The sequence below is a fragment of the Pollachius pollachius genome, assembly GCF_949987615.1.
Source record: "Pollachius pollachius genome assembly, chromosome: 4".
NCBI lineage: Eukaryota > Metazoa > Chordata > Actinopteri > Gadiformes > Gadidae > Pollachius > Pollachius pollachius.
Window position 1 is genome coordinate 835,075 of NC_136937.1, and position 15,038 is coordinate 850,112.

Genomic DNA, 15,038 nt, shown 5'->3' on the forward strand with positions numbered 1-15,038 from the left:
GGGCTTGGGGCGCTACAATACTGATATATTATGTGGCCGTTGAATACCCGCTTGTTTCCGGGAAGGCCTTCTTCCACGGGAGGCGCTGTGGCAAATGGTCCCAATCCAAAGGTGGTGTGGTTTAGGAAACCTAACGTATTATGTGTGAGAAGCTTTGTCTTGGCCATCTTCAACCGCTGGCCGGAAGGAGCTCCACACATCCACACACACCTCGCCGCCGGTGTCCCTTCGCTGGACCAGGAAGTGCTTCATAACCTTGTACGTCACCAAGGCAACGCCACTTGTGTTTGGAGTAGGACGTTCACAAACTGGTTGGCAGACTGGAAAACACAGGATTTTACAAGTGTGTGTGTGTGTGTGTGTGTGTGTGTGTGTGTGTGTGTGTGTAGGTTGTCTGGCTGCCTGGTCACACAGGAAGGCTGTGCTTCTCTGGCCTCAGCTCTGAGGTCCAACCCCTCCCATCTGAGAGAGCTGGACCTGAGCTACAATCACCCAGGAGACTCTGGAGCTGCGCTGCTCTCTGCTGGACTGGAGGATCCACGCTGGAGACTGGACACTCTCAGGTATGGAGAGGACAGCTCACCACTCAGGGACAAATTGTCCTTCAAGGATTCATGCCGCTGCTAGATGAAGTGGTTTGAAAAGGCAGCTGTAACAGCCTTCATAATGGAATAAAGAACGAGACGGGCACTGTAGGTTCACTCAACGAGTATCACTGTATTCTTCTTCTCACACTTTACATCACATTACACAGTCTCAGTATAACACTAGGTAAGTGCGCCATCTGGTGGTGTAGTGGGGTAACAGGAACAGCACATAATAAGACTGAATACAAACATATTCCCCCTCTTTTAAGAAGCTTAAACGTAACCAAAAGAACAATGCCACCTCTGACATTAGCAGGGTTGTGATAATTCAAAACTCAGTGGTACAATAACTCATCAGTAGTGCAATAACTTAAGTGCCATTTTATCAGCATCAACATAAAACTTCACCTTAGAAAATGTTGCTCAAATATAACCAGCAGCTTTACTGTCATCTCACTTTGCCCTTTGCATATAAACTGGAGCAGGTAAACTCTTGAAACCCGTAACCCGTATATAATGTAAACTTAACATGACATTTTCAGGTATGTAAATCACAACAGCCTTGTCTCAATCGAATACAGTGTCCAACATAAACAGTGTCTATTCCACATTCAGTAGTCAACACTATTTTTTTTCAGTAAGCAACAGTATTTTTTCACGTTTTCACAGCAGTATTTTTTTCTTTTTATTCGGTTTTAACTCATTCTCTTCTCATTTAGCGTTCCATGTGCGCCCATCCTCCAGTACGAAGGCACTAGAACCAGCTTTGCGCATCACTCTGGCAGGTCTCTGAAACTTAGACAGTTCCTTTTTCACATGGAAAGGTTTCTTCACTCTGACTAAACTTCCCTCTTTTATCTTTGGCACACGTGCTCCCCTTTTCACATCAGTGTATGTTTCCGATGCCTGCTGTTTGGCACCGACCCGACTGCGTAGTTGTTCTTCTGGCAGTGGATCAGGTTTGCGAGCAGGGCCAATAACCCGTATATAATGTAAACTTAACATGACATTTTCAGGTATGTAAATCACAACAGCCTTGTCTCAATCGAATACAGTGTCCAACATAAACAGTGTCTATTCCACATTCAGTAGTCAACACTATTTTTTTTCAGTAAGCAACAGTATTTTTTCACGTTTTCACAGCAGTATTTTTTTCTTTTTATTCGGTTTTAACTCATTCTCTTCTCATTTAGCGTTCCATGTGCGCCCATCCTCCAGTACGAAGGCACTAGAACCAGCTTTGCGCATCACTCTGGCAGGTCTCTGAAACTTAGACAGTTCCTTTTTCACATGGAAAGGTTTCTTCACTCTGACTAAACTTCCCTCTTTTATCTTTGGCACACGTGCTCCCCTTTTCACATCAGTGTATGTTTCCGATGCCTGCTGTTTGGCACCGACCCGACTGCGTAGTTGTTCTTCTGGCAGTGGATCAGGTTTGCGAGCAGGGCCAATGTCTACTTTGGTACGCATTGGTCGGTTGCACATGAGCTCATGTGGTGACACTCCTGTGGTGCCATGTGGAGTAGCATGGTAAGTGAGCAAAAACTCCTGTACGAACGGCTTTCATGGCCTTTTCTCTTGTTCGGCAGAAAGCAATGTCTCTTTTAGAATGCGGTTCCAGCGCTCTACGGCTCCGTTTGCTTGTGGATAGTAGAGCGACACTTTCCAAGGTACTCTTACTTCTGTAGGGTTTCCAAACGGGGCAAACACGGTAGACAGAAAGGAAGTTATTGCTGCCGTTGTGATGGTAGCAGTGGAAGCGACCTCCGGCCACTTTGTGCAGTAGTCAATCAACGTCACTGCAAAGCGACAGTCCCAGCTGGCTGACTCAAACGGTCCCACAATGTCCATGCCCACTTTCTGCCATGGGGCACCAGGTGGTGGGATGGGCTGGAGAGGAGCGGCATGTGTCTTGGCACTTTTGTCATTCAGCCGGCATGGTCCACATGCACGGACAGCCTCCTGCACAGACATGTCCATACCGGGCCACCAGTATAAGTCCCGCAGCATTTGTTTAGTGCGGACGATCCCCTGATGTGTCTCATGTGCCAAGTTCACCAGCTGCTTCCTTAAGCCCACTGGCACAAGTCGTCGGTGAGAGCCCCTGTAGATAATCATATCTTGGATTGAGAGTTTATCTCTTGTGGCGAAATATGGTTTGAGCTCATCTGGTTGCGCTTTTGCTGTCTTAGGCCAGCTCCTATGTATCTGTGTTCTAAGGGCTGTGAGCTCAGGGCACGCCTCACATGTATCCGTAAACTTGTTCACTGAGAGAGCTTTGAGTTCTGTGTCCAACAGAGCAACGAGCTCTGGCTCTGTTACTGGCTCTGTATCCTCTTCTGCTGGGAGGGGTAGACAGGAAAAACAATCAGCAACTTGATTTTGTGAGCCAGGACGGTACTCCACATCGTACGTGAAGCACAAGAGTCTCGCAGACCAACGCACAATGCGCATACCAGCGCAGCCCAGACCTTTTGTTGCGAGCAGTGTGGTCAAAGCTTGGTGGTCTGTGCGTAGTGTGAATCTGGTACCCCATAAGAAAGCCCTCCATTTTTCGGCAGCCCACACACAGGCTAACGCCTCCTTTTCAACGATAGAATACTTGCGTTCTGCAGGGTTAAGTGTACGTGAGGCACATGCAACTGTGCGCTCTGTTCCATCTGTGTGTAGTTGTGTCAGTGCCGCCCCCAAGCCATAGTCTGACGCGTCTGTAGACACGAAGGTGGGGAGGCTGGGGTCGAAGACGGACAGCGCTGGGCTGTTCACAGTACAATCCTTAACAGCCTCAAAGCTCTTCTTAGCTGCTGAAGTCCACTGGAATTATTCCTCACGCAGACATGCTCGCTTGGGCTCCACGAGCGACGCATAGTTGTACACAAACCTCTGGTACCACGCTGTGAGCCTCAGGAATGAGCGCAGTGCTGTAGCATCTGTCGGCAGCGGAGCCTCTGTGATGGCTTTGACTTGCTCTGTGAGTGGCCGTAGGCCCTGGGCAGAAATCATGTCCAAGGAACCAGCCTATACTGATTGAACTGGCATTTTTCCTCGTTTAGCTGGAGGCCGGCCCGCTTGATCGCGGCGAGCACCTCCTGTAAGTTGAGGTCATGTGCTGCCTTGACCTTTCCATATATTATGACATCGTCCAAATAAAACTGGACCCCCTTGCAGCCTTTCAGTATAAGCGACATCATCTTGGAGAACGCACTTGGGGCTGAGCACAGTTCGTATGGTACACGTTTGAACCGGAACAGGAACTACAGCGGCACCTGTATCTACCACTATTTCTGCTGGAGAAGAAGCTGACTTTGCATTAATAGTCACTTCACACGTTATTTTCTGAGCTGGCCTATTTTGATAGATTCCCAGCACGCCAACTACACTTACAGTTCTGGCTGGTCTTTCAGAAGACTTACATACCTTTGCAAAGGGTCCCATTTTATTGCATTTCCGGCAGGTCATTTACAGCGCAGGGCCGTCAGAAGCATTTGCAAGAAGAGTAGATGACCCACACCTAAAACATCGGTCCTGTCTTGGTGGGTCCTTTGTAGGCGCAGCCTGGTGGTTGTTCATCCCTCTGCCTTTGAATGGACGTTTAGGCTTCGCCGTCACTGCTTGCACCGGAGCCCGCACATCTGGACCCAGCGTTCGCGCATATCCAATTGCGGATTCCACTTGGACTGTGATTTTCAACGTTTTCTCTAGTGTCAAGTTTGCATCACTTTGCACCAACAGTCTGTCGCGCACTTTAGCACAGCTTGCATGCTCAATAATCTGATCACGTATCATTTCGTCTCTGTTACCTTCAAATCCGCACGTAGTGGCTAGCTCGCGCAGGGCGGCAACTCACTCTGTAATGGTCTCCTCCATTTTCTGAACCCTTCGTCTGAACGTGTGACGTTCCACCACGACGTTTCTTGCAGGAATGAAGTGTGCACACAGTGCATCCATTGCTTCTTTGTAGGACGCACCTGCGTCTGCAAGTGTGTAAAACACACGCTGGCCCTCTGTACCCAGACAATGTAAGAGGATTGCACATAACCTCGTGTCTGGCCAGTCGTCCCCCTCCGCGTGTATGGCTAGTAGATAGTTTTCAAACATCTTAGCCCAAGTGTCGAACGGAATTGTAGGTTGTCCGGCACCCGGCAGAAATAACGCAGGTAGAGGTACGGTATTCATCCTCCTCATCGCCAATTTGTTCTATACTAAACTTGTACTTGTTAATTTAATGGAATAAAGAACGAGACAGGCACTGTAGGTTCACTCAACGAGTATCACTGTATTCTTCTTCTCACACTTTACATCACATTACAGTCTCAGTATAACACTAGGTAGGTGCGCCATCTGGTGGTGTAGTGGGGTAACAGGAACAGTACATAATAAGACTGAATACACAACATAACTCATGTTGTGTACAACGTTATGAGACGGCCGATGATGAAGGTGAATGTTTCAACATGCTGCTCTCACTTTGTTTCCCCCCCAGTGTGGAGCACGGTGGAGTGTGGAGGCTGAAACCAGCTCTAAAGAAGTGTAAGTGTTTGATTCATCACATCACACACTCACTACTGAGATGGAAAGTCCATCCACACAGCAGGAAGTGAGATCAGATCCTACTGGGAATGAGGATGATGGCTGACATCATGTATCTTACTTATATTAATAATGTCGACCATCACAATTAAACCTGCTTGTATAAAACCCAGCAGGTATTAAATTGTTATATTATGTATTGGATAGTGAGTAGTGTTGTGATTATTATCAGACATAATCATGATAATCATCATTAAGGTAACATCTGGGCTCGGGGGAGGGGGAGGGGGGGAGAAGCCGGAGTCTGAAGCTGTTCCTCCTCATGAGATGATAAAAAAACCACTAACATCTGAACACTCCCCAGTGTCTCTGTGGTCAGCAGCTCATCATGTCTGGTTCTCCCTCAGATGCCTGTGAACTCACCCTGGACCCCAACACGGCCCACAGACTCCTCTCTCTGTCTGAGGAAAACAGGAAGGTGACGTGGGTTAGAGAGGACCAGTCGTATCTGGATCACCCAGAGAGATTTGACTCCTGGCCCCAGGTGTTGGGTAGAGAGGCTCTGACTGGCCGCTGTTACTGGGAGGTAGACAGGAAAGGATGGGTTGGTATAGGAGTGACATACAGAGGAATCACAAGGAGAGGACAGGCTGATGACAGCCTGCTTGGATGGAACAACAAGTCCTGGAGTCTTCTTTGTGATGATGATCGTTACGTTGCCTGGTACAACGGTAGAGAGACATACATGCGTCTCCCCCCCGCTAGCTCCACCAGAGTAGGAGTGTATCTGGACCGGCCTGCTGGCTCTCTGTCCTTCTACAGAGTGTCCCCAGGTGGAAGAGGGTCCTCAGACACACTGACACACCTCCACACCTTCTGGTCCTCCTTCACCCAGGAGGACCTCCTCCCGGGGTTTAGGTTATGGAGGGGTGGTAACTCAGCGTCTCTGTGTCGGTTTTAGACAAACACACCCAAACACACACACACACACACACACAGACATACACACAGACACAGACACACACACACACACACACACACACACACACACACATACTCTTCAACCACATGGGTGGAGAACCTGACACCACCTGTGTTTTGGGGGGTCAGCGGGGTGACTCAGTGTCTCTGTGTCGGTTGTAGACACACACACACGCACGCACGCTCACACACACACACACACACACCCACACACACATGAAGGGTGCGTGAGGTTTACTGGGGAGGGGGGGTGAGGGGGGTGTGAGAGGCTGATCAGGATGGAGGTGGGGTACAGACTGATTTACATTTACATCTGTTTCACCTCATTTATAAACTTTTTTTTTTTTTTTTTTTGGCCTACGAAAAGCTTTTTCTGCCGTCAGTTCAACTGAACATTTACTGTATTACAGTAACAAATAAACATTTGCTTTGTTACCTTTTTGTACTTGTGCACTGATTTCATCATTACATCCCCCGAAAGAAAGTCTAAACATTTTCTCACCGCAGTGTTTTTCATTGTACTTCACTGCCATTACTGTACTGTGAGTTTTGCCAAGATAGGTAACATTGGTGTATTTTCAGAACTCCAACAATGTTGCAGTATCAACTATAGGTGTACAGCATGACTCTGTGGGATTGTGAGTTCAGCCCATTGGAGCTCATTGGATAGACAAATATGCATTGTTTCCTATTCTGCTACGATTGTGTCAACGCAATATTTATATTGTATATTCCCAGTATTGTATTACAATATGGCAACAGGGCCGTGCAGAGACCTTTGAGGGGCAGGGGTGCTGATTCAGAAAAGGCTTTAGTGTTATGTCCGATTTGATACAACCCTTTCTGTAGCATTAATACTGTATGTAAAATTACATTTTGTTTGAATAACGGTGGCAAGGTAAGGCCCCACGTTTCATTTTTAGTTGTACATCCAGGTTAAATTGTGGATTTAGTATCATGTAAAACTCCCCATCGTCTGTAGGGATATAGTCTGGATACCACGATGTACGATCGTATGGAAGATTACACGATGCGTTTGGTTTGAACAAGGGGAATTCATTATTTAGAATAAAGAGGACCTAATGTTAACAACTCTTGTTCCATGTGCAGTTGTTTGAATAAAATGGACTTTATTTTTTAAATCCTCACGGAGCCCCGGCGCTGGCCCTCTGGACAGGGGCCCCGGGCTCCGCCCCCCTGGGGGCGTCCAGCTCCACGCTGACGGCCGACGCGGCGTCGAGACCCTCGAAGCACAGCCCCCTCCTGGGCTGGACCTCCTCCTCCTCCTGCTGCTCCTCCTCCTCTTGCTCCTCCTCCTCCTTCTCCTGCTCCTGCTGCTCCTGCTCCTCCTCCTGGTTCACCCCCGGGAGGGTCAGCCCTCAAATAGATCAAACGGGGGTAAAGGTTCTTTGGTTCTTTATCGATCAAACAGGGGGGATATGGTTCTTTGGTTCTTTATCGATCAAACAGGGGGGAATAAGGTTCTTTGGTTCTTTATCGATCCAACACGGGGAACCAGGAGGTGAGTTGTGACGATGTTTCGTTTCACGAGGAACAGAAGCTGAACAGTTTTTGAGCGTGTAGTTTATCCGCGGTCTGCATTTGAGTTTATTCAAAGCAGACGACAGAGACCTGGGGGGGGGGGGGCCTCACCGTGGAACGAAGCAACTGATTGGTTCTTCCAGGATGCAGAGTGAGGGAGGGAGCAATTTGATAGGTTCACCTTTCATAACACCCTCCAATAAAACGATTACACCAATAATTTGCATTCATTTTATATAACTAATGTGATATAATAAAAAGCGACAGATACAGAGAAAGAAAGAGTGATAGATATAAAGCGATAAAGATATTGGAGGAAATAAAGATATAGAGCATTGGTCGCCAACCCGTCGATCGCGATCGACTGGTCGATCTTTGAGGCTTTCCATGTAGATCCCGAAAATAATAGAAAAATAAATACACAATATCCCATATTACGCATGATACATTTTCATAATAAGTATAGCACATCTCTCCCTCTCTGGAGGCCTACTATTTTTTTCAGTGTAGCAGCGCTGCATTTAACAGTGTCTGATTTAAGTGACCAATGAGATTAAAGAAGAGTAGGGCATGGGGCGCGAACGTCAATATTGGCCTGTTGCTACGGTACGCCTCTCTGGTGATAGCTAGCATGGCAGAGGCTCCACGAAAGAAGACGAAAACATACAACTTCCATTCAGAATGGGAAGAGGAGTTTATTTTTACTTTAGTGAAAGACAAGTGTGTGTGCATGTTATGCCACCAAACACAAGCACTGTTCCAGGTTTCCTCTAAAAGAGGAAACCTGGAACGGCACCACAACACCAACCACTCGAAATTCAAAGACAGCTACCCCCCCAAAGAGCGCAATCCGTGCAAGAAAAATTGAGGGGCTGAAATCGGGGTTGAAGGCCCAGCAATCGCTTTTCACAAAACCCGTTACGCAAAATAAGGCTGCTACTGAAGCATCCCTTTGCATTAGCCACCTGCTAGCTAAACACAAGAAACCTTTCACAGATGGAGATTTAATCAAAGAAGCAATGGCCATCACCGCAGAGACAGTTTTCAACGACTTCAAAAACAAAGACGACATTAGAACTGCACTTCGTGGTGTACCGCTTGGCCCTGCGACAGTGACAAGGAGGGTCGAATCACTGTCAGAGGACGTGGATCGACAAGTATTAAAAGACTTGTCCCGCTGTGAATAGCTTTCTCTACAGTTCGATGAATCCCTGGATGTAATGAACACAGCCCAGCTTGTTGTATTCGTCAGAATGGCTTTCCAGGATTCTACAACCAGAGAACGAGAGGTGAGGATATTTACCAGGAGTTCAAAAAGTATATAGACGAAAACGGCATCCCCATTAATAAAGTAGTTGCCATTACTACTGATGGGGCCCCGGCAATGCGAGGTGTGCGGGCAGGTTTCTTAGCGCTGTGCCGTAATGACCCCAAATTTCCCGCATTCGTGGATTATCACTGTGTTATCCATCAACAGGCCTTGGTTGGGAAAGTCTTGGACTTTTTCCCCATGTCATGACACTGGTGGTCAAACTGATAAACTCGATTAGAGCAAAAGCGCTTCAGCACCGCTTATTCAAGGCGTTATTGGATGAGCTCGATGCCGCATACGGAGACCTGCTTCTCCACACTGAAGTCCGGTGGTTGAGTCGCGGCAAAGTGTTGCAGTGATTTGTTGACTTGCTACCTGAGACTTTTTTGTCAACAAGGAACGAGGAGCACGAGGAACTGTCCGATGATGCGTGGCTACTGGATCTGGGGTTTTTGACAGACCTAACGGCAAAACTTAACACACTCAACAACGAGCTGCAGGGAAAGGATAGACACCTGCCCCACATGATTAGCGCAGTGAATGGGTTCAAGGCCAAGCTGGGTGTTTGGACCACACACCTAAAGAACAAGAGGCTGACCCACTTCCCCAACTTGGAGAAAATGTCACACGCCATCAAAAACAAGGATGTTTTTAACCCTGAGCAGTACTGTGCCCAGCTGGACAAAGTGAGAACTGAGTTCAATCTGCGTTTTGTTGAGTTAGACGTCATGGAAGATATTGTTGCATTCCTCTCAAACCCATTCCTGCCCATTGATATAGAACAGGTAGCAGACAGATTCCAGCAGGTATTTGCTTTGCCAAGTGGAGTTGACATGGAGATGGTTGATTTGCAAAATGACATAGAGCTGAAAACCAGATCAAGGGACAGTGACTTTTGGGGACTGGTCAGCAAAGAGAAGTATCCTCTCCTCACTGCATGTGCACTATGAGTGAGGGCCTACTTTGGATCTACTTATCTTTGTGGAATGGCGTTTTCACAAATGAAAATAATCAAATCAAAGTACAGGAGCTGCTTTACAGACCAACACCTCACTGACTGTCTCAGGCTGGCTGTCAGTAGCTATGAGCCAAACTTCAAGGCACTCACTGACAGTATTCAGTCACAGCCATCACACTAATTTGAGCAACATGACTGCAAGAGTTTTGTCTTTAGATGGCGTTGTGAGGTGATGCTGCTTTAGATGGGACATGGCGCTAACTTAATTGCACTGACTGAGAATTTTATTAGCACACATTAAAGTTCCACTTTCTAAAATGTGAATCATACATGTTAACTTCCATGTGGGTATTAGTATCTGTCCACTGCAAGTGTGTAGATTTTTTCCTCTTTGTTGTGTTGTGTTTGCTGTGTTGTGTGTGTGTTGTGCAAATACAGTTGTACAATATTATAAATGGGAAATAGGGCACATGGCTTTATTTTTTGTTTCAGTTAGTTTTGCTGAGCAAAGAATTACATGGTATTCATACAATTAGACTCAATAAAAGGCCTTAAATTGGAAATACATTCTGCGCTGTCTGTTTTTTCTCAAGTCTTCAATAGGTAGATCTTGCCTTTCACACAGGTTGAGGTCAGAGATCTTGGGCTTAAAAAGGTTGATGACCACTGATATAGAGAAAGAAAGATTGATAGAATTAAAGTGATAAAGATATTGGAAAGAAAAAGAAGAAAAATATAAATATAGAAAGACAGGAAGAGAGAGAGACGGAAAGAAAGAATAAGACAACAAAGACGAATGAGAGAGAGAAAGAAAGAAGGAATGAAAGAAAGAAAAAGCTATATATAGAAAGAAGGAAACGAACAAAAAGAGGAGGGAGACGAAGGAGAGAGAGGATCTCACGCTGTTGTGCGACGGTACGTCTCTGTAGTCTGAGCTCCAGGACAGCCCTTTGGGCGTGATGGACGCTACCTGGGTGGTGGTGGAGAGGGTTAGCTGGTGGTAGCGTCAAGACATGTCCCACTGTCTAATTATGTCATTACCCTACACACACATACACAATTACACACAAATGGCAACGACGTGCTAATTACTCATTGCCAATGCGGAGGCTGATCCAATTGAAGATAAGTCAGCACTTAAAAGTTAAAACTGATTCATGTCCCGACTCGTCGCGATGAGCATGTGAAAGCATTCAGGTTCAACCCAACGTTGCTCCAGCTTTAACCTGTTTCTGTGAGGGATCATATGCTTTATTTGAGTTTGTATTAATCACGCAACCTCTGATTGTCCGTACATGTCCGTTCAGGATTCGGTGAGGCATCGTCCCACGGTGGGGTTGGTTTATTAGAACCGTGAAAACACGGGACACTAGACTGTAATAAATACTTCCTTTGGTCGATGGTATATTTAAAAGTCCCTTGTTGACAAATACCTCCTATGTAGTACAGACCTGCAATATGCCTGAGGTTTCTGTTCTTATCTACAAAGAACTCTCTCACACACGTACACACGCACACACACGCATGCACACACACACACACACACACACACGCACACACACACACACACACACGCACACACACACAGAAGATATGCTACTCATTAACCTGTTGGGCCAGAAGCCGCTCCATTCAGTTGGTGCGTGTTGGCTGTGAGCTGTTGAGCCCAAACACACCAGAGCGATAATGGCAAAACAACGTTAAACGGCCACCGCAGCTCGTCTACAGCACAGTTCAATGCATACTTATTATTTCGTTCTCTATGAGTTCGCCATTGCAGGCCTCCCAACCTGAACCATACCTTGATGTGCAGGTGTTATGAAGAGCGCTGACTAAATGGCCTACCGTTGGAGGCAGACTTCTTCCCCTTGCGGGCCAGGGTGAGCTGGACCTGCAGCTGGACCCGGACGCTCCGGTCGACGGAGTGGAACCTGGCCGCGCTCAGGATGCTGTGCTCGGCTGGCAGGGCCAGACTGCTGTCGTCCAGGGCCTCAGGAGGGAGAACGGACTTGAAACAACCCTCGTCCCCCATCTCGGATCCCCCCAGTGTCAGTCAATGACGGCTGGTCGTCTCCCCGTTTTGAGGGCATCACTTCTCCGGTATCGGTTGAATATTGTCGTCCGCCTGTGTGTGTTTTATGGGACAGACCAGGTGCACGGTCCCAGTGCAATGCGCCAGGGCTGTGTAAAGCTGCTATGCTTTGTTTCAGGGCGTCGCCCGGTGTCATTTTCCCAGAGGCTCTGTTAAAGCGAGACGCCCCGTTCCACGGGTTCAGGTGAGAAGCTGAACGACAGTTGAGTCATTTGAGTGGCGAGAGAATGACAGCGGTGGATGACACCGAGTGGTGTTGCTTTTTGACTTGAAACTGTAAATTAAAACACACACACACACACACACAAGTGTGTGTGTGTGTTAGTGAGAGCCATGATGTATAAGATCCAGAATTGATAACCCCCCTTCATGGCGGTCAACAGATGGCTTCCTTCCTCCTTCACAGGTCTTTCATGTTATCCCGCCTCCACCTCCATGACGTCATTGAGGACTCCGAGTCCATCTGCTATATATTATTGCTTGAAATTTCCCGATGGTAATCTTTCTGTTACCTTCTTTAAGATGAACAATTTGTCTGTCTCTTGTTTTATTGTGTTTGCAGGTTCGTCAAGGAATAATCCTTATATTCGTTTTTACGAGCTGTAGTGTGCCACTTTTGACAAATCGATTCGAATTAAAGGGCATCACGTATAGTTTGAATCTCTTCACACTCATCCAAAAAATCGGTCCTCCAAACCAAACCAACACGTTTGAGTCAGTGTGATGTCCAGAGCCGCTAGCCTGTGTCTAGAGGTGATGTGCTCCCTAAGCGTGTGAAAAATAATAAATACCAAAACAACTTTATCGACAGCAACTAAAGTTCACCCCTCCACCTGGCGCATTTCCACCGGCAAAAGTGGGCGTGGTCCGGACTGAGCGGTATCGAGCCGTGGTCGTCTCGCAGTACTCCTCCGTTGGGGAACTGAGACGCCTCAAAGGGTGCCGGCAAGTTTGAGCTACACACGCCGTCCGTTGATTGGTCGACAGAGTCGTCAGTTCCGTGCGACAGTGGGATAATAACAACAATGAGGGGGGGTGAGGGGGGGGGTCTTACTCCGATTGCTGAAGTTCTTGCCAATGGGGGCTGCTACTTACTACAGGTAACACTTTGCTGATGTCACGCATTATAGTGAAACAGCATGCAATTAATAGTTTAACATATTCACCAAAAATCATAAAACATGTTTTCTCATTCTGATTGCTGTAGTAGTTAGCTCACATTTTTCTTTCAATCACATAGTATGATGTCAGATTGTTGCATATTGGATGGATAATCTTTTTGTGAATGTAGTCTAATGCAAGGCTCCATGTTTCATTCAAAGTTGAACAGTATCGTGGATTTAGTTTTATGTAAAGATATTTGATATAGCCCTTTCTATAGTATTAATACTGTATATAAAATAACATTGTTTGAATTATGGCTGCATTTTTTATTCATGTGAATGGAGTCTGATGTAAGGCCCCATGTTTAATTTTTAGTTGTAAATTTAGGTTAAATTCATTGATTTAGTATTATGTTAAATTTCACATTGTCTGTAGGGATATAGTATGGATACTACTATGTAAGATCGTATGTAAGATTACACGATACAGTGTAGTTTGAACAAGGGTAATACATTATTTAAAATAAAGACGACATATAACACATCTTGTTCCATGTGCCCTTTTTTGAATCAGAGCCCCTGCCCCTCAAATGTTCTCTGCACAGCCCTGCCGCCCTTCATGGCGGTCAACAGGTGGCTTCCTTCCTCCTTCACAGGTCTTTCATGTTATCCCGCCTCCACCTCCATGACGTCATGGAGGACTCCGAGTCCATCTGCTCCCCCTGCTGGTCGATGGTCATACTGCAGCTCAATCAGGATCCCTGACAATATATTACATTAATTATTACATTTTCCGATGGTAACCTTTCTTTCTGTTTTCTTTTTTAACAATCTGTCTGTCTGTTGTTTTATTGTGTTTGGAGGTTCGTCATCAAGGAATAATCTTTATTTTCGATTTTTACGAGCTGTAGTGGAGGACACGTGACCCTAGGGGGGAGTAAGGAAGCATACAAGTTATTCTTTGAACTTTCATAATGGCGTCATTAAAATTACATTTAGATTAACATCAGACAAGCTCTTAGAAATCATACGTTTCATGATATGATTCAAAGGTATACAGATGCAGTATTGCAAGGTGGTTCAACGACTGTGAAACGAGCCAGTCAACTATTAAGATGCAACTTGGTTTACTGGGAAAAACTACTGAAATATAAATGCACACCGTGCATTAGACCCCGTCCACATAGAAACGATTTCTTTGTGAAAACGCAGAATTCTTGTGCGTTTGGGCCGACCGTCCAGGCGGGACTACTAAGAAAACGTCTGTTTAGAGATGTTATAGTGCTAGGGAACCACTTTTGTAACTATTAACTCACTTTAGTTTACTAGTTATTTGTGCCCAACAGTTTACGTGTCTCCAAGATGAATCGAAAAATATCTCTCACACACATGAAAACAAACACACGCACGCACGCACGCACACACACACACACACACACACACACACACACACACACACACACACACACACACACACACACACACACACACACACACACACACACACACACACACACACACACACACACAATCCTACATCTGTGTGAACTCCTGGGTGTCAGTTTGGTTTGAAATGTGCTGGGGACAGACGCATTCGGAAGTGCATTTTCAGAAGTATTTTTTTCTCTCTTTAGTGCCGGTAATGAAAGGTTCTGAACGACGGCATACCCATGTAGCTAATTACTAAGGAATAAAATGTAGACAAAATCTGTCTGGCACGTTTTATGAAGAAAACGTTTCCAAAAAGCTCGGACATATGACCCACTATGTTCTGCTCCATGTATCCACTGCGTATCAACAACGTGACATGATATGGCTAAGCTACCAACATAAACCAGAGGAGCTAGGAAAGGAAATCAACTGCGTGTTTAAGTTCAGAAGGGCCAAACGTGTGGCCACACACAGCACTACAAAAGTCAAGATTGAAAAAGAA

At 46.1% G+C, this 15,038-nt stretch overlaps 2 protein-coding genes across 3 annotated transcripts in view; both read left to right on the top strand.

Moving 5' to 3' along the window:
* Positions 1–15,038, top strand: part of LOC307074784 (uncharacterized protein) — a 146,851-nt gene that overhangs the window by 72,908 nt on the left and 58,905 nt on the right. The gene's annotated exons all lie outside the window — the stretch shown is intronic.
* On the top strand, positions 1,999–6,320 carry LOC307074787 (stonustoxin subunit beta-like). The gene is made up of 3 exons (XM_079735135.1): positions 1,999–2,117; positions 5,071–5,117; positions 5,525–6,320. Exons 1-3 carry the CDS (start codon positions 2,038–2,040, stop codon positions 6,076–6,078), a joined length of 681 nt encoding a protein of 226 aa, XP_079591261.1. The 5' UTR covers positions 1,999–2,037; the 3' UTR covers positions 6,079–6,320.

Bases quoted from the DNA above. Each gene is read 5' to 3' on its own strand.
- LOC307074787 (XM_079735135.1), top strand. From the start codon at position 2,038: ATGTCTACTTTGGTACGCATTGGTCGGTTGCACATGAGCTCATGTGGT. The intron at 2,118-5,070 runs GTAAGTGAGCAA...TTTCCCCCCCAG, and splicing joins GTGCCATGTGGAGTAGCATG to TGTGGAGCACGGTGGAGTGT. The intron at 5,118-5,524 runs GTAAGTGTTTGA...GTTCTCCCTCAG, and splicing joins GAAACCAGCTCTAAAGAAGT to ATGCCTGTGAACTCACCCTG.